At 36.8% G+C, this 27,136-nt stretch overlaps 1 protein-coding gene across 1 annotated transcript; it reads left to right on the top strand.

Moving 5' to 3' along the window:
• The first annotated feature begins 1,288 nt into the window (after positions 1 to 1,288).
• LOC103129519 (rab GTPase-activating protein 1-like) lies at positions 1,289 to 27,136 on the top strand. The gene is made up of 11 exons (XM_007540662.2): positions 1,289 to 1,545; positions 1,823 to 1,970; positions 7,828 to 8,032; positions 9,719 to 9,893; positions 10,761 to 10,918; positions 11,498 to 11,608; positions 14,693 to 14,759; positions 15,051 to 15,153; positions 15,953 to 16,119; positions 20,990 to 21,119; positions 27,039 to 27,136. Exons 1-11 carry the CDS (start codon positions 1,408 to 1,410, stop codon positions 27,134 to 27,136), a joined length of 1,500 nt encoding a protein of 499 aa, XP_007540724.1. The 5' UTR covers positions 1,289 to 1,407.

Here is a 27,136-nt window from a genome sequence, read left to right as displayed (position 1 = left end):
ATTAGATGCCATGCGAGTGGGCGGATCAATGCAGCCCATTGATCCATTTTTTTTTTTTCTCTAGGTGGAAGAGATGGGCACTAGCACCAAAGTAATTGAATAGACTAGAAATAAACATCAGCTGCCTGTGACACAGAAGGTCAGATCTGATGGTATCTTTGTTCACTTACACTTTCTTTATTGCCTTTAGGTACATTTAAGGCCCATGTTAGGACCTGCTGTGCTAGTTTTAGTTTTTCAGAGAAGAATGTTGTATTGAGTCGGATTCTAAATAAGCTGAAGTTGTTAACTTGGCAATAAAATAATGTTGCAGTTTTAAGTGGGAATTTTCTTTTCCTCGAGTTATTTGTGCCTTCTTAATATGCATTTAAAAAAAACAACAAAAAAAACCATAAAAATCAGACTAACTGATAATTTTCACTTTATTTCCAGTTTATGATACTAGTTTTCATGTCGAGCTGTGATGATTGAATCAAGTTCTTTATATCCACTACCTGCTCATGTTGCACCAAAAATAATCTTGATCTTGCTGCTTTACAGTCAGTTTTGACATGCATTTGTTATTGNATAGTAATAGTTCAAGTTTTTCGATTAAATTACAGAAATAAAGAAACTTCATGATGATATTCTAATTTTTGAGATGCACCTATATTAACAATATCTTACGGAGTTTTTTAAAATAATTTTTAATTTAATTAAAAAACACTTATTTTTAGTAAAAGTAACAACAAGAATAATTATCTTAAGTAGCATTTTGACAAACTTTAAACGTTCTGTACAAAGTTTAATTTAACATAAAGTGCTGGATGAACACTCAGTTATACATAAATAACATGTTTAAAAATATAACCATCATAAAGTGTCATTAATGGAAACTCAATGGTTGTATTAACTGCTCAGTTGGGCTTTCAGAGACTGTTGCTGCAGTTAAATCTTATGAATTATGCAACTGAATATGTTGTTATATAACAAGTGGGTCCTTCCATCCTAACAGGTATCATTAATTCAGATGTTGCATAAACCTGTCTTACTTGTTGCAGTAGCTTTCAATGAAATCAGCAAGCTGTTGGTCAGAATGTGACCCATATTTGTTGATTTTATGTGCTGAACTGTTTCATTGTATTTCATAATGAACTTTTAAGGGTTGGACACTCTATTGTGAATGTAGCTATATGATTGTTTGGGAGGCAACAATATCATGAGTTCACATTTTGCATGCCAATAGGATATTGAGTCTGAAGGAGCCTCACTGCTCTTTGTATTCACATGCGAGTGCCGCATTTCTAATCCAGTTCCTTTTGTTTTTCATGCAGGCTGCCATCCAACACAGCTGGGCTGACAGGAGGGAAGGGGAGAACATTAACCTTGGTCTCCCTTAGATCCTGATCCTGAGTGAACCTGCTAGCCATGGATGACAGCTCCTCACTGGGCAAAGTCAGCAGCTCTACAGAGTCCGTGGCCACCGTCACCAGTGAAGAGTTTGTCCTAGTGCAGTCCAGCTCGGCCAGTTCACCGCAGGGCTCTGAGGGCAGACCGAGACTCAAGGTCAGAAATGAGCACCATGTGATCACTAAATTAGTTTAATTGTTCCCATAATCTACAAAGTTAGTCACACCTGAGATATTTTGAGTAAATTTGAAGTTGCAAAATATAAGACAAAACTCTTCCTTTCAATATTTTACAAGATTAAGTGGTCTTTTGCACCAAATATACAGTCTCTAAACTGCGCTGAATACATTTGTGGATGAATTTTATGTGATTCTGTGTAGTCATAAGCTCAAAATAGCCTGCTCCTGTAATATTTTGTCCCCCCCACCCCCAGATGTCGTGGAATGGAAGTGATCAGCTGGAAAAGGCAATGGAGGAGGTGTTGGATGATGATGATGAGGTGAAGGTAGAAAAGAGCTGCGTGGAACAGATGGAAAAGCAAAAGAAACTGGAGAGCCAAGTGTCAGAGACCCAACCTGCAGGTAAACACTCTGGAACCAATAGGTTTGAATAAGGTCAACATGTAGGCCGTCAAAAAAAAACAAATTTTCTGGACAATCATTTGTCCCAGTAATTACTGCGATGAACAATAATGATATTTTGAGACTTTTTTCAAGTAACATATTTATGATATTTATGATAATAAGTTTCCTCTCTCAAAGATTAATAAACTTTAATTCTGTAATTAACATTTAACACTGGAACTGTAAGATATTGTAACTATCCAAGATAAAACAAAACAATAAATAAAACTGAATTATAAACCAAACATAACTGAAACTTTACATAAAATTGATTTTGACATCTCTATAAACAAGACTTCAATCAGAATGGAAATGATCAAACTTATTTTAATTTGTCATGCAATTAATTCATTGCTTACTGCAGTGAGCTTGTTAGCATGCTCATGATCTGTTAGCTGGTACTTTTTAATTAATCAAATTTATAAACTTTATGACTTGAAGAATATGAAAGCCTGTGGTTGGGTACCCCTGGTCTACTGCATATGTAGTTAAGTAATGTCTATGTATTGTTTTGGTTTTGGTTTATAAGAAATTTATGCAGTGTGTTATTATTATTAGATAAATTAAGATATATTTAAATTCATTGGTTAAGTACAAGGGTACAAATTGTCTTGTTCCCGGTATAAAAGCAGAAAATATTTGGGTGAAATGGCAACACTTGAGTACAAAACGGGGCCTTGATTTGCCAGAGCCGTGCCCCTCCCATGGTTTTCTTTGCTGATGGATCAACACAGTCAGCACTTGAACTCTGGCTGCTTTGTATGTAAACATAGTTGACTGAGATCACTCAATAAACAACCCTTGTACAGCAAAACAGCTTTCAGGCTGCAGGACCTATACACACTCATGAACTACTTTTCAGCATTACCTGTACAGACTTGAATAATGAACAAAGTTATTCTGTTTGAGTTTGTCTAATTTTGGCAGTTCTACCAACCACCATGTATGAAAACAACAACATGGCTTGTATAGTTCTGTTTGATGGAGTAATAGGGATCTGTTCCATGGGGTGACCTAAACAAATAACCCAGGCCTATTTTGGTCACTTGTGCTCAAACGCAACCTGTTCAGGTGCACAAATCAAGTTCAACAAGGTTCTAAATCATTTACTGGTAAAACAACCTGAGCTGCAGCTGAATGTGAGGATAAGTCCATGTTGTTGTCCAACAGGAAAATCATGATTTCTAGCACTGGCTTTCTGCTCTTCTATTACATCACTTGACTCCATAAGCCAGCATCTTTACAACAGTGAAAAACCAGTGAAATTTAACTGAAACTGTATATTGTGTAATACTTTAGCCTGTTTTGAGTTATTTTTTATTGAGATGGGCTGGTTATCAGTGGCAGTTCTAGACCAACAGTAACAGGGTGGAGCCGGTGTTGTTTTTGATAAGGGCACAGAACAAAGGCATGAAACTAAAAACAGGGCAGTATTTCATTTTTGAATATATTAAGTGAGCCACTTGTGACTTTGAAGCTCAAGATGGCTCAAGCTAAAAGTCCAACACCTTTATTTTTATTTAATTTTGAAGGTAAATAATGAAATTAGTTTAAGGGACCAATTTAAGAAATTAATTTAGTATTATCTCTTCATTACCTCGGGCATAGCAAGAGCAAAAACTGGTTCTACAGGGGCACTGGCGCCTGTTGCTCTCCGTCTAGAACCGCCCATGCCAGTTATAAATATAAGAGAATATTAAGGTTTAAAAAATGAGATGAAGTTATAACTGCTAAAATGGTTTGCTAAGCTATTCCTATTAAGGTCCTTTGTAACAAAATGCCAGAGGAAATGCAGGAATGACTGGATTAATGCAGTGCTGTTCTCCTTCCATCTGCTGTTGTGAACTGCCAGTCGGGTGACTAAAAGAAGGCGTCTGCATTTATCTCGCGCTTACAGAAAAGACAAAACTGGCCGCTTGGAAATAGTTCCAGTCGTAAAGAAGCACAGACAGTCCTGTTGGGGAAACTGAAACAGTTCCATGAGTTGTTTCCAACTCCTAACACCAGGCCAGCTTTTTACCCCACAACCCGTCTATGTCTATGTAGGGATGTAAAACTAACCTTTATTCTATTCTTTATCAAAACAGATTAGCCGTTTTCTGTTGTGAGTTAGAGCTCCTTATTATTAATTCACAACATTTCAATTAATTGAAAGCACATCTGAGTGTATAATTTAGTTAGGAGAAATATAATTAATAATACAAAAATCAGGAGAGAATTGTGGACCTCCACAAATCTTGTTCATCCTGGGTTTCAGTTTCCAAATGCCTGGTTTTCCAAGTGCTGCGCTAATTTGTTAAAACTTTCTATGTACAAGTTTAGACTTGTAAAAACAGGGGAATGTCCACCCAGCACACTATTAAGAAGGGGGTTTTCTGTGATGTGAGTTTTTGGTGATTAATATGTGGACAGTCCCAGGGAAAAACAAAACATTTTCTGAAAATGCTGACTGATGCTGGTAAGAGGGTAAATTAATTCTGTACTAATATAGGCCTAAAGCCATTGCTTCAATGGTAATCTAAAAATTTTGATATTTTTGCAGATTATCTGTCTCATAGTGTCACAACATAGTGATTTTTTTAAATATATATTTTTTAAAAATCTAATTTTTTTTTAACTGGAATACTGCAGATTTAAGGAAAAATGGGGCAAGTTTGCAACCCTGAGAAGACCATCCCAGATGTGAAGCGTGGAGACGGCAGCATCATGCTGTGTGGATGTTTTGCTGCAGGATGGAGCGCTACACAAACATAAATAGATAGTTTTATGAGTAAAGAACACTATTTGGAAATACCGAAGCAACATCTTGAGACATCAGCCAGGAAGTTAAAGCTCTTGCACAAATTGGCCTTTCAAGTGGCACAGCATCAACAAAGTCAATCAGCTGAGTGTGCATCACAAAGCCTTGATTCCAGGCACAGACCATTTGGTATGTCAAGCAACTTGGTCCACAAACTTGACTCAGTTACACCAGTTCTGTCAAACCAAAATTCAAACAATTGTGAGAAACCTGTGGAAGGATAGTAAGAACATTTGAAAGGTTATTCAACCAAATATTGTGAAATGTCTATAAACGTCTGAATTTAAAAAGGTACAAAAAGTTGAATAAACAAATCCTCTTCATAGGAACTTGATGATCCTCTGCTAAGCAGCCTGTTATTGTACTGTATTGTGCTGTATTTATTTTAGTTGTTGTTTTTGAATGTTGTTATATTTCACACCGCAGTATATGTGAGTACTGAGAGGCTCCTAGCCTCAGGAAGGAATAAAAAGCTAGCACTGTTATAAAAATACAGTTACGGCTTCAAGCTGTAAATCTTTATTTCCCAGCATTGAAAGATGTATTTTTACTCTGTTATTATACAGTGAGTATCTTAGGGTGAGCCCTGAGTGATTCTGATGCTGTGTTTTAACTCCTCTGTGTCACTGACTGACTTGTTTGGATAGTTTCAGTCTGTTTTTTCCCCCACTTTAACTGCTTTTAATGATCCTTCATTATGTTTATGACAAAATAAAAAGCAGATGTGATTCTTCATATCAGAGGAGAGGAAGTCCAGCATAAAGAATTTTTTTATTTTTGGATGAGTTCAGGTGAAATGAAACGGAGAGTGATGAAATGTGTCACACAGGAAATAAGCACGTACTATGACAGTCTTTAAGCAAATGGTTAGCAATGTTCAGAAGAAGGAAGCGTTTTGCTCCAAAAACGGCAAAAAGACGAGGTATGTTGGCACATTTTTAAATGCATATGCAGCTATTCAGCTTTTATTTTCAGTTCAAGTTGGTGTAGACATCTTTACTAGCAAAACTAATCAGTTATTTTTAAATCTTATAGACAACATCAAATGTAGAACTAGCGTTATTTAATGCCACTGTGAGGTTCCACTTTGAAGGTGAATGCACTTTTGCTTTCACTTGAGGTGTTTGATGTTCATGTGTGGCGAATGCCCAGGGCAGCACTATATTGGGGGCATGCTGACTCCTTTCTTTTTTCTTTTTTCTTTTTGTTTAACTCATCTGATAGTTGTCGTCTTTAATATTTTTCTCTATTACCTCTGCACTGGAGTGGGGGATTCATTTAGCTGTACAGGTAAATATGACTGCACAGCAGCTTTGTAAGGTTGCCATCTGATTAACATTATTAAAGCTCTTGTTTGACATGTTTTTATGATTTGGGGACATTTAATTATCTTTTGCCCACACCCTGAACTACCTAGTCCAGTCAAACCTGAACTGGGTAAGATGGATCATTTGAACTACAGTTTGAGATTTATGAAACCTTTATTATGTTCCTGGAAAAAAAACAAAACAAACAAAAACACCTTTTTTTTGCATTAGGTAGGGCTGTAACAAAATCTCTTTGTACAAGATCTTGTAATGTTAAAACATTACAATATTTCTCTTTAAAGTAACTGCTAGTCAGTTGCAGTCAGCCTTTCTTCACCTGATGAAATTCTAACATAATATGCTCCAAATATTCTTAAATAATTTGTTTAGTAGCACTTTGGCTTCAAAGTAAGAGTGGTAAATGGTGACAGAGTGATAAACAAGGCATATTCGATATGTAAACACTATATTTCAGATTCTGAAGGAGGCAGAAAGCATCTCTAAAACAACCAATGGCTGGAGGACAGAAATGGAAAATGTTGTAACTGCAGACCATTCATGGTTGAAGCACTGTTCTAAGGTGTGAACAGATAAAAAGGCAGAAAAAGATTTCAGTTTGTCAAGTTGGTGGACAAAAAATGAAGAATAAAGGCCTTTTTGACGTAAATTAGATTTTTAAAGTGTTCTTGAAAGTATTATGAAAGTCTCGTCCTGTCTTGTTCTTGTGAATGGCTAGATGATATGGCTGAAAAACGTATCATGATACAAGAGTTTCATATCTGCTTATATAAAAAATTATTGATTCATTTTTTGTTTTAAATATCTGGAATACTGCCAAACTGGTGACGTGACATAAGTTTACTGTCGCACTTATTTCCTCCCTCCACTTCCTTCTGTTCGTTTTATTTTTAAGCAGTGGTCGCACCGTGGTAAAACATTAATCTGCTGCTGTGCAACTTACTCAGACAGGTTGTTGTTGTGCAACTACAGGTTGCTTAACAGGTTGTTGTTAGGCAACCACAAGTTACTCAGACAGGGTGTTGCTAGGTAACCAAAGAATGACCAAGTTAGTCGATGTAATCAAACTTGCTTAGCTGGCAGTGAGAACAGCTAAAGCCTTTAATTTCCCTACATCCCCCAGAATGCTGCGTGGTTCTGGATCGGAGTTCAATTAAATTATTGAATATCTATTGATGTTGATCATGTGTTTACAGAGATATCTATTGTTATTGATATATTGCCCAGCCCTATGTGATACTAATGAGTTTTAGGTATCGCCACTCCCCTAATTAAGACCGTGATAAATTGTTGGGGAAGTATTGGTCACCATTTAAACAAAAACTGGCAGTGTCGTCGGTATGATTTTGCAGGTGTGCTAGACAGCTGCAGGGAGGCTGAGAGGGAAACTGTTAGCATGCTATAAAAGCGAGCATGTGAGCAGTGGAAGTTCAGCTGCTGGGTTCATTGTTCTGCTTCCTGTTTGCTGGTATGAAAGTTTCAGATCGGAACCTATTTCAGAGAAGACCCTCGAACTTCCTCTATCATTCTAACACATCTTTTCTCCATCCTCTTCTCAGTGCTGCGAATGCAGCTTTGCTCTTTCTGTCGCCATGTTTCCTGTTCACATGACATGGAAAGAAAAATTCACCTCAAGTTCTCAACAAGTGGCCAAAACTGTTAAGAGAAAAACCTGTCTGTCTGCACACAGAAGCATGTCCGGCACCATCCAGTCCCAGTGTCATAGAGGAGGACAGCGTCCAGTTCAACAAGCTATCATACCTGGGTTGCACGTGGGTCAAAGCTCCTCGCAACGAGGCAGAGGCGCAGAGAGCCATGGCGACCCTGCGAGCGGAGAGCGCCATCCCGATTCCCATCACACTGCATGTTCCCTGTGGGCCAGATGGTTCTGTCAGGTCAGATAACGGAGTCTGATTGTAAGGAATACTGAGCGGCTTGAAAGTTGGATTGGCAAAATATTAGCATGCAGTGGTTTGCAAATATATTCACATCCCTTGAACTTTTTTTTTTTCACTTTTTTACTCCTTTAGTGTGTTTCCCTGGGACTTACTGTGATAGACTAACAAGGGATGAAAGTGAGAAATTGGTTTCAACATTTTTTTACTCATAAGTCTTAAAAGTGTGATGTTAATGTGTGTTTACTTCCATTTTCTTCTCCGACATGCCTTAGTAAAATACAGTCCACCAAACATCACCTATTTAGAGTTTTACTAACTAACTAACTAACTAACTAACTTAATTCGTTTGGCACAACTTTAAACCCACCAAAACATGTCTGGTCAACTAAATTGCCAGACCACGTGTGAAGGCCATCAGTCAGAGAAGTTGTAAGTTGTCCGTATGAACGCTGGAGGAACTGCAGAGATTCTCAGCTTGGGGCAAATGTTGGTTGTGCCGTCCACACTTAAAAGTTTTCAAGAATTTGACTTGTTAAAGGAAGCCAAATGAAATGCCTTCTGTGGTCCCATAAAAGTGACGCTGTGTCGTTGATAGAGGATTCCCTGGTCAGATGAAACTAGAGTTGAACTTTTTGGGCCAAAAATAAAATGCTACGTGTGGTGGAAAATACCCCTGAACACACCACAGCTATTAGTAAAAGTGCGGATGGAAATATCAGGCTGTCGGGATGTTTTCCTTCTGCAGAAACAGGAAAGCTGGTCAGAGTGGATGTGAAGATGGACGACACTAAATATAGGAGGAAAACCTGTGAGAGGGTCTAAAAGGCTGAAGTCATCGACCCTGAACAGGCAGCCAGAGTTACAATATTATGGTTTAGATTCATTTGTATGATGTTTGGGTAAAGTAAAGTACAAACCCAAACTATTTGTGTTTTTTGCCAAAACCTAAATTGATCTTCACAGATCCTCCAATCAGACTGGGCTTCAGCTGTTTTGAAAAGAACTGGCAAAAGAATAAAAAAAATAAAATTAACAGAAGTTGTTATAATGTGAAAAACTATGAAAAAGTTCAAAAGGGTATGAATACTTTTTGCAAGCACTTGTGTTCAACCTTTTTGGAAAAAACTACTTTTTGCAAAGCATGGTGTATAAATTTGTGTTTGGCTTTGATTCAAAGTTCGAACACAAAATATTTCTTATATTTATATTAATGTGTAATTGTCCTATGGATACTTATATACATGGATAAAATGGCATTTTTAAAACACAAATCATAAGATGATGATGAGGACTTTTTAGCCTAATTATCAAATCCAACCTTTCTTCTTTACGTAAATCAGTCAACACAAGTTTTCAGACCTCCACGGTATTATGAAAATGACTTTGGAGGTCATTTTCCAAGAATGAAAAAAATGTGCTACAGACCATGAAGTAAAATCAGTTGACAGAAACTTTTAGCCATGTTCATTCATTTAATGAAAAGGGAACACTGAATTTAAAACGTACTCTAGAGGAAATGAGACAGTTGACTAAAAGAAGAATAAAGCAGCCATTTATGCACTGATTATTTATAGCTGAAAGCCTTACAAATTAATTCAGCTGTAAATCAAAAATAGAAACAATCAGCTTCATGTACAGTAACAGAAATATTGTGTGTAATTTTTTTCCTTTCCATCTTCTCAGAATCGTAGACCAGGCCTCAGGAACAGAGATCGCCTCCTTCCCCATCTACAAGGTGCTGTTCTGCGCCCGCGGGCGGGAAGGCTCTGTGGAAAGCGACTGTTTCTCCTTCACTGAGAGTTACCGAAGTTCAGAGGATTTCCAGATTCACGTCTTCTCTTGCCACATCAAAGAGGCCGTGAGTTAAACTTGTTTAGACCATAAACACTAAACAAAATCTCAGCAAGTTTCTCAGGCTCCACTAGTTCAGTTCTTTAACATTTTAGATCCAAAATACTTTTTAAAAATGATTATTTTCCCTTCCAGCATCAGAAGCTGTTAATCCTGTCAATGACTTGGACTTTGTTGCCATTACAGAAATGCAGTGGAATCACAACAGAAATACAGATCTGTACAAATAGTTGGTTATGCAGCTTGTAGATTTGCATTTAGTTAAATAAAGCCGTCTGTACTTGTTAGTCCAGTTCCTGTCCGTATGTAGTGTGCTTCAGACTACGTGTTTCTTTCTTATTATACAACAGGATCTCACTACTCCATTTTAGTTCTGTGAAACCAATAAAAATGTTTTGCTTTTTTTGTAGTTACAAAATATGTATGGCACTTCTGATTATCTTGGGATCTCCTGCAAGTTGAAAACATGTAGAGTTCACAACAGTGTTGGAAAAGTGTTACTTGACTCTGTTTTCCTTCTGAACTTAATTTGAAAAACTTATAAACATACAAACAAATTATCCTGCAGCTCAAAGTCCAGCTGGTCTGAAAAAGGAAGAAGGGTGAAGACCAGCAGTTACCTTAAATAACGTGGCGCGTTCATACATGACTAGTAAAAACTTCCAGTGTTTCAAAAATATTTAGTTGTACCAGCTGTTGTTGGCCAGCTGGGGGCACTATTGTCTTTTATTTTTTCTCCTCAATTTGTTTCTTAGTTTTCCAGTTTTATTTTTCCTTCTGTTTACTTGTAAGGTATTTATTTTGTAACATCTTTTTCAATTTCTATTCCCTCCCTTTTTTGATTTTTCTGTCCTTTTTTGTTCTTTTCGTTCAGGTCAGCCGCATCCTGTACAGTTTCTCCACAGCCTTTCGGCGCTCTTCACAACGAGCAGACATCAGGGACACGGCGCTTTCTGGCCCGCCTGACGGAGATCTCTACACCTTCACTGTCTCACTGGAGATCAGAGAAGATGATGGCAAAGGCAACTACAAGTACTTGGTCCAAACACCCAGACACACACAAATGCAAATCAAATGCACAGACACAGTTTCCTGTTTTGTCTTTTTAATAACAGGACTCTGGATAGAAAATATAATCTTTGCAGTTGAAAATTTTGACTCTGCTAGCCTAATGATCGAAAACATGGTCGGCCAATTTTTTCATGTCAGTTGTCAAAGGTAAATAACTTTTGACATCTGAAGTAAAATGTAAAGAAAATATAACAGTTACAAAGCAACAGAGAATGAACCGAGTAAAAAAAAACAAAGCTATATTGAAGTACTTTTGGTAACTTTCACAGTTAATTTCAGGTATTTGAGTATCCAACAGTACAAAGAGACACACAACTGATTTGTCATTGTCTGACTTTAGACGGCTAGGATTAACAAAAATGTAAATATATATGTAAAAAAATATTTCTTTAATTGCTGAGGCAAATAGAAAAAAAATTAGTAATTCAAACTAAGTCAGGAAAGAGTTTGCCTGATTTGACGGCAGACACTTTGAGGAAAAATGTCATATATTGTATGTAAATATCTGGTCTTCATAACTCATTTTTTTCTCTTTCCCAGCCCGGTGCCAAAGGACAGGGATAAGTTTTACTTCAAGCTGCGACAAGGTGTCCAGAAGAAGGTGCTGGTTTCTGTTCAACAAATGTGCAACAAGGAGCTGGGCATCGAAAGGTTGGCATTAAAATGGTTTTCAGTATAAAACAAACTCTGAAGTATAACATAATGAACCAGGTACAGAACATGAAATTATCACAATGTAGTGTTGCAGTTGAACCCATAATACAGGTACAATTGGAGACAGGAGATATAATACATAGACTTTACATAAAATAACAAACTTATAATACAGCAACAATAAAGACAAGGAAGAGGCAAGATAGTAACTTTCTTAGCAAATGAGAAAGTTAAATACTGAGGAGCCTGATTATTTGATAAAGAACAGGTGGCTGATTGGGAACAGGGTGCAGCTGTGAGGGAAGACGGGCAGCCTGACAGAAGGAAGAAAACTAACGAACATGAAGGAGCTGAGGAGGAAATAAACGATGACCAAGTCAATACACCAATCTAAGGAAAATCTAAAACACTGAATACAAAGGAGGGATCTGATATAATGACATAAAGGTTGGATGCAAACAAACAAGGACTGAACCACCAAACTACCATAACCCCATCAGCAGACAAGAGCCGCCCTGATCCTCGTGAATCTGAGGTCTGAAAGTCAGTCTTCCTTACCGAAGAGTAGACTGTCCAAGGAACGCTGAGAAGAATTATTCCTCGAATGCTGAAGCACACGTTCCCGTCCTCTTCCTTAAAAATTCAATTCAGTTCATTTATATAGCGCCAATACACAACAAATGTAATTCAAGGCACTTTACAAAAAAAGAAAGTAATTTAAATTCAGTCACATACATTCCAATTGATCCAAGTTACACACAAAACTCAATTTACTATTCAAATTAGTTTAAAAAGTTTTCTAAGGACTTAATTGGGACCACCACCCCATCCAACCACTCAGCAGGTTCTTCCTGGTCCTCTATGCAACATTAAAGAGGCAAATCAGCTGGCCAACAATACTCAAACCCTCCAGCATCTCAGGAAAAATCTCTTCCACCCCTGTCTCCCTGAAACTGGGTGCTTTTTAGATACCTCAGCAACTGCTGGCATGGTGATGGACCTGCCTTAAAGACCCTAGTGTCATAATCTGGCTTTTAGGATAAACGGTTCAATGAATAAATAATCCTATTTTCATAAGCCAGCCAGAAATATCTTGAGTCTAGCTTGACCACAAGTCTGCACCTTTAGGCTCTGACTCTGTTTTTAAAAAACTGGGTATTTAAATCGTTGTACTGAAAGTACAGACATAGTTCCACTTTTCTAGATGCCATTATAGAACCTTTCCTGTCTTATACTTTAACTCATTTATTCTTTCTGTACAACGGAGCATTAACCCAGTTAATGGTGCACAAAACATTTATGGACTTATCTTTTATGTGTTGGTATTTTGGGGATGGTTGGTTTAATCAATATAAAGGATTTCAACATGCCTCTGTTTGACATCTAAAATAAACAAGAAGGATGGAATATTCTGGCTGTTTAATGCTTGATTCTCATGAACTCGGTGAGCAGTAGTGCAGACTGTGTTTTAAAGTCACATTCAGATATCTGCAGCCCACTGTTTAAATGTTCATATGCTTGAGTACCACTGGAAAAACTAGGTCATTTCCCCTTTTTCATCTTCACACCTCTGTGGCCATCAGACAGAGACAAAAAGCTGCCCACTTTTTTTTTTCTTTTCTTTTTCAGACATTGAAACCTCTATTGTTCTTCAGAGAGATCATTCTCATGTCTGTTGACATTGATTTTTGACCCTTAATTAATATACATATATATTATTATCTGTTCCTTGGGAATACAGTTTAATTTGTCATTAAATTTTGTGGCAGTGGAATGGTGTTAGACTTGTTCTCGGATTTCATCAGTGAGTCCGACCACCTCTGTGACAGCAGTTTAGTTTCCCTAGCTAGAAACAATAAATGGATATTAACACAGTTCCACGGAATAGAGACTTCAACAGTGACTTCAGAGAAGCGATTACTGTTGTTATTGGAGACCATTTAGGACGGTTGCCGCCTGTCTTCCCAGGAATAGACACTCTGGGGAAATTCACCCCACAGTCAGACCATGCAAAAGCCTCTGCAAGTCTGTTAGCATGTTAAACACAGCGTGTCCACAGAATCACGTCACACCAATGGCTGTTTTCATTGGGTCGACCAGGACACCAAAATATCCCACAACCAAACATGAAGCCACCTGTCTGAAACTGGGTCATGCAAGCAGGGAAGCAAAGTTGGGATAAAATTCCTCTAAGACAGCTAAAGATGCTTCAGCTAACTGCACAGACATGAGGTGTGTACATACATTTTCACACATGCCTTTTTAATTTTGGCCTTGCCTGTTTTTATTTTATTTAGATTGATGTGATTGGATGATTCGTGTCTCTTGTTCTAAGCTTGAGGCCACATTAGAACTTTGCAAAATGCAGATTATTCATGTCCAGATATGTAAAACTCTGCAGTTGTAATTGCAACAGGTTGTACTTTGTGCTTTGACTGTACAAATGTTGCTTCAGTGATTAGCTGTAAAAATGCATGCTTATGCAGTTTGGGTCAGAAACTGGAAAAACCTTTGCAACATAAAGATGAGAGGACACACATGTGTTACAAGTTCAGAAAGCATGTTTATTATTCCATAAAACCCTGCAATTCTTTTAAGGAAATAGTTTAGTTTGACAATTGCTATTAAACAAATCCCATTGGTTGTTCTTTGCATTTGTATTGAAACATCTGCTATCTTAGAGATTAAACATTCCAGAAATTAGCTTTGTTTTCTGTCCATATCACCAAACTCTAAGCTTCTGTAGGAGCAAGATTAAAGATTATAACAACAGAGACCTCTTAGCCTATTTTCTATCTGTTGTGGTTATTAAGACATTAAAATTAATTTCCTAGTTTAAAGTATCCAATGATAATTGGGCATAGGTTCAATCAGACAGTAAAGTACAATCTAAGACGTTTGAAACATCTCCGGAATAGATAAGATGCTGTATCTGAGTGTGGATTCACATCTTGAGTGTTTTTTTTCCCTCCATTTTCTTTTCTCTCTCAGCTAACTTGACTGATGAAGGCAGGCTGTAGCTCTGCCTTGGAATTAGTGGGTATTGATTTGTGGGTTGTGCCTCCTTTGTCTTCTGTTAAGGTGTTTTGGGATGCTGCTGAGTCCCGGGCAGAAAGTCTGCAACAGTGACATGCATCTTCTTGACATGGTATGTGGGACTTCATTTGACTCATTTTATTACTGGCCTTAAAGGGTTTAATTATAACATAAATCAATGCATGTGGCTGTTATTGTGAAACACCTCGCGAAAATGTATGGATTTATCAAATAAACCAATCTTTATGCTGATTTTGAGACTGAATTAGTTTATAGAAACATGATAACTGACCAGACTTTAACGGTACAAATCTTGTGTTATTGCATGATTAATAAGATCGTAGATAAAAACGTAAATATTGCTGGGGATAAGATTAATTTTATAACTCGACTCCCTTTATAGGAATCAATGGGAAAGAGCTCAGATGGAAAAGCCTACATCATCACAGGAACGTGGAATCCCAACATGGCCGCCTTCCAGCCACTGAATGAAGACACTCCCAAAGGTTTGTCTTCCAAAAAGGTTTTCTGGTTGGTTTAACAGTGTAACAGCACATCTACCCTTTTATCAGCAGGTTATTGGAGCCATGTTCTTATCCAGTATGGGGGTGTGGCGTCCATACAGGATACAGCTTCTTAACTCAGTATTTGTATTTTAGTTGGAGCCAGTTTGGGTAACTTTTATTAATAAAAAGCAAAGTTTAGGAAACCTTCAACTAGATTCATACTGAAACCCTGACACCTCTATTTATTTGCTTGTATATTATTATTTGTGTTAGTATATACTATTATTACTTAAGTTTTTATTTTCCCTATGTCTATTGTTGTTGTTTTCACTGTAACTGTTATGGACGTAGTTAATGAATATTAGTTTTTCTTAATGAGGTTAATGTTTATCTGAGGGAAATGTATTTCTGTTTGCTTTTTCCTTCATCAGTGCTCTCCAGATGACGTGCCAGTGTTGGAATTAAACAACATGTACACTTGCTGTAGGTCAAATGTCTAAAATGAAGGATTGTATTAATAAAATGTTAATAAGATGTAAAATATGAACTGGGACAAGGATGAATCTGAGTATATGTTTGTGTAAGACAGTTAATGGAAAAAGCATTTGGCACTAAAAACCTTATTTAGGAGTTTAAGTGTGAAACATTTTCTATCTAAGAGGTACAGATGCTTTAACAGTTTTAGTGTATTCCTAATGCTTTAATTTCAGCTTTTTCCAAATAAACAGATTTTAGTGACTGAATTTCCTAAGAAAACCAAGAGAGATGTTAACTTTATTTTGTTTGTTTCCATCCTCAGATAAGCAGGTGTACATGACGGTGGCGGTGGACCTGGTGGTGACCGAAGTGGTGGAACCCGTTCGCTTCCTGTTGGAAACTCTCGTCAGGGTTTATCCGTCAAACGAACGTTTCTGGTACTTCAGCCGAAAGACCTTCAGCGAAACGTTCTACCTCAGGCTGCGGCAGGTTGGTTTGCTGCAACTATTAATATCTGCTCCCCTTACATATCTGCTCCCCTTACATGGTGAGCCTTTATATATTCCTATATTCTGATTAAATATGTTGGCTGATGAACCTACGCGACATGTGGGTGTGTATGATTCACTGACTGTGAAATGCTTTGTGCCCTGGCATCAGTCAGTGGAAAAAAGAAGCTCAGTAACGAAGTGAGGCATAAAGACGCTTTGTTCTTGACTAGGTTGCTTTTTTTTTTTACTTTCTTGTTTTATACATTTGGACAAAAACAAAATATACTTATAGGTTTGCTTTTCATCAATGTCTTTTATTATTTTTTAGTACTGGTACATCATCGAAGCTGGGTTAATATCTGCAGGAGAGTAAATCACTAAAATAATCCGGATTTCCTTGTGATGCTTGGATTTTGAAATCTTGCTATAAAATTTGAGAATCAGTGTTTGGTCCTATTTTCCCAAACACTGATTTTGTTGCATTAACTAAAACTATGTTCCTGGTCATTTTTGTCAGCAATGATTTATTAATCTTTTGTAAAATATAGAGCAGCAATGTTTGTGTTGCAGCAGAGCCAATGCATTTAGGCATTATTAAATATTTAAAAAGCCAACCTGAGCAGGTCAGTTCAGCTTATTGAGTGTCAGTGAAGGCTTCTGGCTACGAATCTGTCAGCTGTCGGCTATTAGTGATTTATTGTTTTGCAGTTTTTCTCAGGTCATGTTAAGTTTATTGACTTATTTCAGAATTGGTGTCAGGGGGACAAAAAGGCCCAGATTGTGTTAATTCTGAACTCGATCTATTCTCCCCAGGCAGGCAGAGTTTCATTTTGGAGGGTAAGTGTTGTGATGTAGAGGTTCACAAAGCAGATTGGAAATATGTGCAGTGCTCCCATTGCGTCTTAAATACTTAATAAATTATTAATATTAATGTACATTGAACATTTTTTTTTATCTCCAGGTATTTACAAAAGTAAAGCTGAAAAACAAAAACGGAATAAAAAAACAAAATAGAGATTCACTAGTCAGAATTTTTGTCATGTTATCCGATCTTTGGATTTTATAAAGTTTGACCCACCAGTAAGGATTTCACCAGATTACAATTTCCCTATTAACAATTAAAATATAAGAAGTTATGAGAACAGCATTCAATATCTATATATTATTAGTAATAGTTGAAACAGAGGTGACATCCCACCAATCACTGTAAAACAGGTTTTACTAATATTTCAAAACAGGAGAGTAGAAAAGTGCAGCTAGTTGCACATTTTCACAAAAAGATTGATCCATATTCTGTTCCTGCTGCTGAGGATGGACAAATAAAATCAAATACCAGGGAAATGAATGCAATCAATCCAAAAATTTTAAAAAGTCCAGTGTGCAAGTCCAGTTTTTGACTGGCAAAGCAAATATTTGTATAGCACATTATAGCAACAAGGCAAACTACTTTACACAATGAAGACCCAAAATAACAACAACAAAAAAGAAATGGCAGGTGACCAATCAGATTGATTCCAATTGTTAGCAGATTTTTTCACATTTGTAAAGTAAAATCACTTAAAAAATAATACAATAAAAATGGCTGTGGAGCAGCTTTCACCTTCAGGATTCCTGGATAATGACCAATACTCTCAAGTATGTATTGTAATGTACTTTTAAAACAATGTATCCCTTCAAAACAAAAGAAAAACGCACAGTATTTTTTAAAAATATTTTGTTTATATTTGCAGACACAAAAGGTCCACACTTGACCTTTTGACTTGCTGTCCAAAGTGTTCGGACAGGAGTGTGATTATACTTCCTTCCCCACCGACACGAACACATGCAGCCGGAGCGGTTTTCTGCTGGTGCTTAAACAAACCGTTAAGCCATAAGCTTCCTCTTCTCTGTTTTAAAAAGCAAATCTTTTAGTTGGCCACAGGGACCTGGTGAATCAGTGAGGTGTGGGGAAGCTTTGGATTGTGAAAGCTAATAAGAGGCTCTGTCTCATTATTTGCTTTTGGGTAATTAACAGCAGCGCTTTGACTCGTTCGCCTGATTGCTTCTCTTGTTATCTCTTCGGTAAATGGAAGGGTGCTGGGCTAGTTCTGTGGTTCCAAGCTAATTAAAAGATAATATTGTGTAGAAGTTTCCACTGAAGATGACAATCATAGGTGGTTCAAACACAATAAATATGCAATCCTCTTGGCTTATTTTGAGAAGGAAAACATTAATATGAAGTACCATTGATCCATCTGTTAACCTATAGGAGTTGTTTGCTCAACCACTTGCTATTCTTTTAAACAAGCCTGCCAGTGCTGAATGTTCTTCCTTGATTTTAAAGCTGTAATAAACTGAAAACCCTGAAATATCTCCAGTAATAACATGGAGTCTGAAATGAAAGGAGAAAAACTAAATTCCTCTAAAAGGAGCTTGATCGCTTACAGAGTAAATGTAACAACTGATCCCCAGAAAAGCAGAAAGGTCTATTTAACTTCAAGACATTTTATTAATAGTGGGTGTCGGAGTCTTTTAATTTATTGCATATTTTATGTTTTGATTTTTTTAATTGACATATTTGTTGCATGTGACATTTTTGGAATGATTCAGTCTGCAGAGATAGTTTCATTACTAAGACACAAAAGGGAGAAACGTATACTCTGTATATATAATTCTTTATTTATGCTGGCTAAATCTCTTGAGACTCATTATGTCATTTACAAGAGAGACCTGTTATACATCACAATAAAATAACGCACCATATGCTTGCTAACCCTCCCAATCTCTCAGATAAAATTATTGTCATCAGTTCTTCTGACTTATTTCTGACAGACAGGCTTGTTTTAGATATGAAACATATGCTTTTAAATATGTTGGTTTAATTGTTGAAATAAATTTTTATTAGATATAGAAAAAAGTTGCATATTAACTGTAGTTTTTAATAAATAAATGTTTATTTTCAGTACAATTTTGCAAAACTGTAATATTAACTGTGAATTTGTGGACAATCATAAAACTTTTAGAAATGTATCAATCTGCACAGAAAAACACAGAATTGTGTCTTTTGTAGATGTAATATTGTGTTAGTTACTAATCAGTAGAAGATTTTTTGTGCACATAAATTGATATTACGTGGCACAAGTGGAAAATGTTTCACTTCTCTTGACGCATTGATTATTTTTGCATAATTCAAAATCCATGTCACATATGTCCCAGGAGCCCTTTTTTTTGTCCAAATTTATTTCTCTTGTTTTTAAATCGGTGTGAATAATTTATGTAGTTCACTAATCTCTTGAAGAGGCCGCAGCAAACCAAAGCAAATTATTTCCTCAAGTCTCTGTAGATTATTTTTCCAGAAATAGTCCAGGCTGGATATCCTCGGCTATTTCGAGTTGTCGACTCTGACTTGAGTTAGTCATTAGATGCCATGCGAGTGGGCGGATCAATGCAGCCCATTGATCCATTTTGTTTTCTCTAGGTGGAAGAGATGGGCACTAGCACCAAAGTAATTGAATAGACTAGAAATAAACATCAGCTGCCTGTGACACAGAAGGTCAGATCTGATGGTATCTTTGTTCACTTACACTTTCTTTATTGCCTTTAGGTACATTTAAGGCCCATGTTAGGACCTGCTGTGCTAGTTTTAGTTTTTCAGAGAAGAATGTTGTATTGAGTCGGATTCTAAATAAGCTGAAGTTGTTAACTTGGCAATAAAATAATGTTGCAGTTTTAAGTGGGAATTTTCTTTTCCTCGAGTTATTTGTGCCTTCTTAATATGCATTTAAAAAAAACAACAAAAAAAACCATAAAAATCAGACTAACTGATAATTTTCACTTTATTTCCAGTTTATGATACTAGTTTTCAGGTCAAGCTGTGATGATTGAATCAAGTTCTTTATATCCACTACCTGCTCATGTTGCACCAAAAATAATCTTGATCTTGCTGCTTTACAGTCAGTTTTGACATGCATTTGTTATTGTATTTTTTTTAGAACAAAACCACAAAAAAAAACAAAATAAATGTGTAGTGGGCATATATAACCTTCCTGCTCATGTCTATGTGAAAATATTTATCTTCTGCAGACAGAGATACAATATTGTGAGTGTCTTCATGATAAGACACTGTGTCCTTTGTTTGTTAGCTTCTCAGTCAAATATGTGTAGCAGACTTTTTAAAAAAGTAATCCTTTTGTTTTATGCAGCTTAATCTCACAAAAATGCTGCAGTTTTCTAACAGTAACATTTTTGGTTTTTTTACCTTCCTTATCATCATTACATGGTGTCAAGAAAAACTTGCGTCCTCGTCCACCTTTGCTTGTTGCAGTTAAAGTTGTTTTAAACTTTTAGCTTTTTATTATTGCTTTGACGATAGGCATGGACAAGTAGAAGAAAATTTCTTGTTGAGTATTTTTGAACAGCAAAAATCTGCCTAACTTCAGTGGCATGTTCTCTTATTTTTCCCATTTTGAAAAGTGAAAGGTGAAGAGAAATGGTTAACAGTCGCCTTGTTTTTATACTTTAGCAAACAGATAGTCATAGATGTCATTAGACACTCTGACCACTTAAAATATTATAATATGAATTTAAAAAGTGCTCCAGTTTCATTTGTTTTATAGGAATCAACAGGTGTTTTTTTTTCTTTACCAAGTGACTAAATTGACACAGAAACTACATTCTACTAGTGAGATTATGTTCAATCTTTTTACTCACTGGTGATGTTGGACAGCCTCACTTCTGTCAGTCTGCAGATACAATGGAGCTCAGCTTGTGAAAATGTGCACGAATGAGTGAATGTGGTGTAAAGCGCTTTGGAGTTGCCTGACTTGATAAAGCGCTACACAAGTGCAACATTTAAACATTTGTGATTATGTGTTTATTTGTTTATGCAGCAGGCCCCTGACAGGGTGAGTCAGAGTGACGCTGTGTACGAAGTGGTGAGCCTTCAGAGGGAAGCAGAAAGAAACGTTGAAGAAAGGGAGCAGGTCACTTCCCATAATGAGGAAGAAGATGTCGATGAAGGTATGCTTCTTTTGTCTTGTTTTTGTTCAGTTTTCTTTTCTTTTCTACTGTTCTGGGTGACGTATTCTACCTTCTTGGATTGAAACAAAATAAACCAGACATAACTTCACAATAACTTGTCCTTTGTAGTGAGATTGAAAATTGCACAAACATAACAGCATTCGCTCTACAAATTTGTTGTCCTTTCAGTACTGAGGAGACTTTCCTAAGCACAATAAAAGGAGAGTGATTCACCAATATGTTGTAGAATCGACGTTTACCTTCTCTTATTATTTTGCTTTCGCCGTGTATCGTAAAGCCTTTTCAAATTGGAAGAGTTTGTTTTCTGTAAAGGGTCACAAGCCCCTTCAAACTGTCCTTCTGCAGCAACGCTTTGATAGAAACCCCTGTGTACACTTCAGTGACAGAGATTCATCAACAGTAAAGCTTAATTCTGTTAGGCAAGCAAACACTGGCTAGGCGGCGTACATATTCACACACGAGTTCGACATTGTTGATGTCGACCGTGGATTTGTTGATTTGTCCACAGTATTTAGCTGCGGGTCCAGTCGGGGGGTATTTGTGTGATTATCCGCACTTGTGAATGTGTCTGTGTGTCAACCAGAACCCGGCCCAATCCTGTTAACGCCTGCAACACTGCAGCGTCGACAACATCAAAGAGCCTTTATGTGCTGCTGTTTGGATGAAGTAAACAGCCTCCTTTAGTCAAGGACACCATTTGTTCGTATTTCTCTTCAGTTTCGATAACATTATTGAACCAAAAACTACCAAAAACTAGGATTAGGGCCACTGAAAGAAAAATAAATCTGACTTTTTCCTCAGAGTTCTTTAAAAATAAAAACACAATTAAAAGATGAGATCAAGTTTCTGTTTTACTAATTTTCCAACATTATTCTTACCCCTGACTGATTTATATTTGGAGTTATATTTAAATTTTACTAACAAGTTTCCTGTAACTGGAAGTAAAATTAAGAGTTTAGAGTTGCACATCTGTACGTGACTTCAATCTGTGAAGAAAACTAAAGATTATGGTGATAAATCTTCACAAATAATTGCCCAAACATACAAAAAGCTGATTTGGAATTATAATAACCACACCATTCATTCCTAAAAAGGGTGTAAATAATTTTAAAAATTGCTGATTTTTATCAAATATGAATAAAATACCAAGAATTTCCTTTTTTCAACAATTATATCCCATCTACAAAGTACTATCATTTAGGAAATAGCCATTTAATTTCCTGTCAGAAACAGACTTTTTGGTAGAAAGGAACACAATTTAAACAAAACAGACATTAATCTACTTGCTTGAACCATTTGGAGCATGTTATTTTATACATAACCAAACTATATTGACATATTTGCACTATTTTGGTGTAATTTCTTTTCTTTAATGGTTTAAGTTTCATGTCTACTTTCCCATGCTGTTACGCTGTCGATTTCCACACTGTGTGACAAATAAAGAATTACTAGAGTTGTGTAGTCTGATCAAGCATATAACAAAAACCTAAATTGGACTTATGAATATGTATTTTTTTTACAAGCCATCCGACATGAACTTTTCTCCGCCTGAACCGAGTTATCCATCAACTTTTTCTCTTGAGAAAGTTGGTGAATCTGTAAACTTGACCTATTTACCAGACTGGATATTTCACCGCCAGTAACGGCCGTCTTTGCCGAAGGAATGAAGCCAAAACAGCAGTAATATTAACAACCCCAGATAGACTCCAGAGGTTCCCAAACATGACCCAGTTTCAGGCACTTCACCACAGGCTAAATGCTGCAGGTGTCTCGAGGTCATCATTCAGACTGCATGCTGTACGATAACACGGATTTTAATGGATCTGTTTATTTTGCAGCTGTGTTTGTGTGCGTATATGTGAGCATATTCTTGTAGAGGACATTTCCATCCAGTTCTCTCAGAGAAGAAGAGATATTTCTGAAATATTCATCTGCCTTTAACTTTTTAATATTGGAGCATTCATGTTTTTTAACTGGATTTTATCTGATTAGACCAGCCTAAGTTAGAAAATACTTGCAAATTTGAAGGAATATTGCATAAGATTTACAAACAAAAATCTAAAGAGTGTGAATATGAATTCAGCATAAGTTAGTTAAGTGCTCTGCGCTTTACTTAAGGATTTCAAAGTGAAAGTGGATATAACGCATCACATATGAAAGTATAAAGTATAATTTTCTTTACACAAGTTTGTTGGTGTTTTTTTTTTTATTAAGTTTGTCCTCAAGCCTCAGAAATTGAGGCTTTATTCTCCTGTTTGTATAAACAGCCTTCAGCTATTTTCTCCTTGAAGTGGTAAAAAGTATTTACACAATAAGAGAGAGAAATAGTCTGTTTTGTTCCTATCTGTCGAGTCACTCAGTCACGAGGCGTCCGCCAAGGCTGCGTCTGACTCCTTTCAGCCGGCTCTGTGGGCGACATCCACAAGCCTTTTTCAGCGACGCCCCTCTCCTCTGCCACTGCTGGAAACTGGAGGCTATCAGGGCTGTGAAGCTGGAGGTCACTTTTATTGTAATAGTAATGAATACACTGTCAAAGTAGAAACCACCCCAGTAAACGCATTTAATTAAATTGGTTTGACACTGACATTTTTTTTTCTTTCTACTTTCTCGGACAAACATGGTTATGTCTCCAGCCTGACTCCTTTTCTCCTTCATTTTATTCTGCAAGTATTATCTTTACGATACACGAAAGAAATGGCTGCTAGCTGTAACAAACCCAGTCCATTTGTGACTTCATCCTCACGCAGATCCTGTTTTAATCCCACACTGAATGTGCCTGCCCCCCCCATCACGTATAAAGGTAATAGTAATGGTCCTTGTCTGCCCGGTTCCTTTCATCACCTGGTAAGTTGGCAGCAGCTTTGGACTCGTGCTTTCTTGCCACGTGGCTCCAACAAATCTGAGGACGGAGGCAGGAGCTTTATGTTGGGTTTCTGAAACATTTGAAAGGCTTCATCAAGCATTTATAAAGACCTGAAAAGCTCCTGCAGAGGCTGTGAGGATGTTGGAGCCGCAGCGCATTCAGCGTAACCACTTGCCTTTACTCATTTTGAAATGTAAAGGCCTGAGTAAGAGTCTTAAGTGGGAATGAGCGGTGCCTTTAAACTCTCAGAAAGGTTGCAGTTGGGTTTTATTGTTCAGTTATCTCTGAAGACCTGTTTCTTTTTACTACATTTTTGTTGCCTTTATGCTTGTGTGACTTCTGTTTCTTTCTGATATTGCTAAAGAAACGATATCAAGTAGCATGTCGAAACGGACTACATGCTACTTGTATTCCTCACTTTGCAAGGAAGGCAAACAGGAAATATGCATTTTAATTAGTGGTTGGAATTATAAACGTTAAGGTTTACCAGGATATTTTGTGGTGTGATGATAAAAGTGACGATGACAAAATTGATCACAATCTACTTTTGTAGATTTTAGGGCTCTGACTTCATGTCACTGCATACAGTTGAACCCAAATACTGCTTTTAAAAATAAAACTTTTCAAATCAGTTATTGAAGTAGTTGTATTATGTTATTATATTTAACTAATGACACTTAATACCTGTTTTTAATCACATTTAAGAATGTATCAATGGCCTTACCACACAATCAATATAAATGATAAAACAGTCGACACCAAGTATCAATAAGGGCTAATTCTTATCATTTGTTTTTCCTGATAAACAATACAGTAACATCTTTTGTGATATTTGAATTTTATAGAAGAGTATGAGTATAATTAAATCAGTGATATAGTTTAAACGCAATGTCACTTTGATTTACTGCAATACACAACATATATGGCAATATGTAAAATCTGTTCTTTATCACTATGACGATGTTCAGCTATAATTTAGCTGTTTTTCGACAACTGAATCAGCGAATGCAAAATTTTCAGCTGTTTTTTGACGTAATGCAGAAGTTGACGGCATCTTTGACGAGTTGAGTTCCAAAACAAAGTAATACTTTGTTCACACTGCAGACCTTGATGCTCAATTCCGATTTCTCCGCCACTCACTCTCCACTCATCTCACATGGTAAACAATCGGCGCATTCTGTAATTTTCTGCAGCGGTATGATGGGAGTTTAAGTGATGCATTTAGGAGCGTAAAGATCGGATGCAGATGGGCAACGGTTGCTATAGAAACCTATACTCTTGATAGTCACAATATTTCCATTTGATACATTGCACGCATGGCACAAATCACAATACATCAAATATATTAGTTATATTGCCCAGTCCTGCATCGTTTATATCCAGGTTCATAAATCAATCGCTCGTACATTTTCTGATCTGAGTTCAGGTCTGTGATGAAGACTACGGTTGTGGAGTTTAGTACTCAATCTGTGCCGCTGTCTCTCTTGTAAAAGGCAAGCTTTTTACAGGCTAATATTCCTGTCAAACTGTTACTTATCAGCCCTGTGTTTCAGTAGCATAGTAATTAGCACCCTCGCATTGCCTTTCTGAAGAGAGACACCTGTAAACACCGGCACTCGTGGACTGGAGCCGCAGAGCTCTGCTTAATAATATACCCAGATATGTAAAAAGATTCTGTATTATCACAGATGAAACTTGGAGGTGAAGCATCTAGTGCACATTATTTAATTTTGTTTTGGGATTAATAAAATATTTTTGAATTTGAATATGTGCTCCCAGTATGAAATTTGCACTTGTGCCTCTCAATGGTCACAGTAATACCACCGTAATAATATTATTTAATTTAGAGCAAACTTAGCAAATTTAGGTTTCTTCCAATGAAGATCGACTCACCTGGATACGACTACTGCTTAAAGTTTCTCCTACCAGTTTAACTTGCTTTCTGATTGATTCAGGCATCTTAAAAGTCGTAGATCGTGTGCAGAGCACTGAACTTTCATCCTAAGATGGTTTTGCATTTATTATATATAGAAAACAAAATTTAATGAACGATGCAGAGTCTTTTGCAGTAACTTTGCAACTTTTAAACTCTTCATCCAATGAATATGCACTATAAAAAAACTGTGCTCCATCATAAGTGTCAAATTCCCCGCATTGACATAACATTCATTTAATTTTCTTCACATTTAGACCCAGATAAATAATTAGACTTTACTGTTTGTCACTCTGCAATGAGAGTAAAGCCATGCACATCATACACATACACATACACATGTTTTTATATCCAGAAACATATGCGACAAGAAACTATATGACACCTTGTGGAACATAATCACAATTTTTAGTGTGATTACACTAAAAATAACAGATATTTCTGCCTTATCTGTTTTCAGTTTTTAAATGTAAAATGCCAGCTAATAAAACCATTGGCTGCCAAAAGGGTATTTATGTTCCTTTTTTGTCATTCTGCTTATTCGTGCTGGAAATACATTTCATCACTTGTCCCTGTGCAGCATATGTTAAAGCAGCCTTACAGTCTGCTTCAGAAGACAAGTGGTTGGCCGTGCTGATTGCCTCTTGTCTGCCTCACGAACCAGCAGCCAGGAGAGCAGTGATAATGGAAGGTGTAGGCACTGTGCACGCACTCCTGCCTCCATTAACTGTGTGGGTTCAATACCAGCTGGTTTTAAAATGTGCTGCAAGACTCAAAAAGGGTTTAGATTGATTTATTATTTAGTGCCTAATATATATTTTGCAATTTCAAAGTAATTCTTGTTCCACTTGAGTGATGGCTCCCACAAAGCTTCCACTTTTAACACAAAATTTTTGCACCTGAAACTTCAGGAGAATGAGAAATGGCTTTGGTAGTTAACAAAAAATTTCAGACCTCTTGAAATGAGTGGTAAAAGATTTGAAACAATCCTAAGCTGCACATTTTCCTCACCTTACTGGACCAGCTAGATAAAACAGCTAGTAACAGTTTTATCTGATGAAACTGGATTAATGTGTCTCAATATACATCTTGTTCTCTGCAGATAGTGACAGCGAAATCTCCAGTGGGACTGGAGATGTCTCCAAGGACTGTCCGGAGAAAATACTGGAGTCATGGGGAGGGATCCTCACCAGATGGTAG

The sequence above is a fragment of the Poecilia formosa genome, unplaced genomic scaffold (genome assembly GCF_000485575.1).
Source record: "Poecilia formosa unplaced genomic scaffold, Poecilia_formosa-5.1.2 Scaffold553, whole genome shotgun sequence".
In the NCBI taxonomy this organism is placed as follows: domain Eukaryota; kingdom Metazoa; phylum Chordata; class Actinopteri; order Cyprinodontiformes; family Poeciliidae; genus Poecilia; species Poecilia formosa.
The sequence above is the reverse complement of the archived record's forward strand: the minus strand, read 5'-3'. Positions and strand labels throughout refer to the sequence as shown.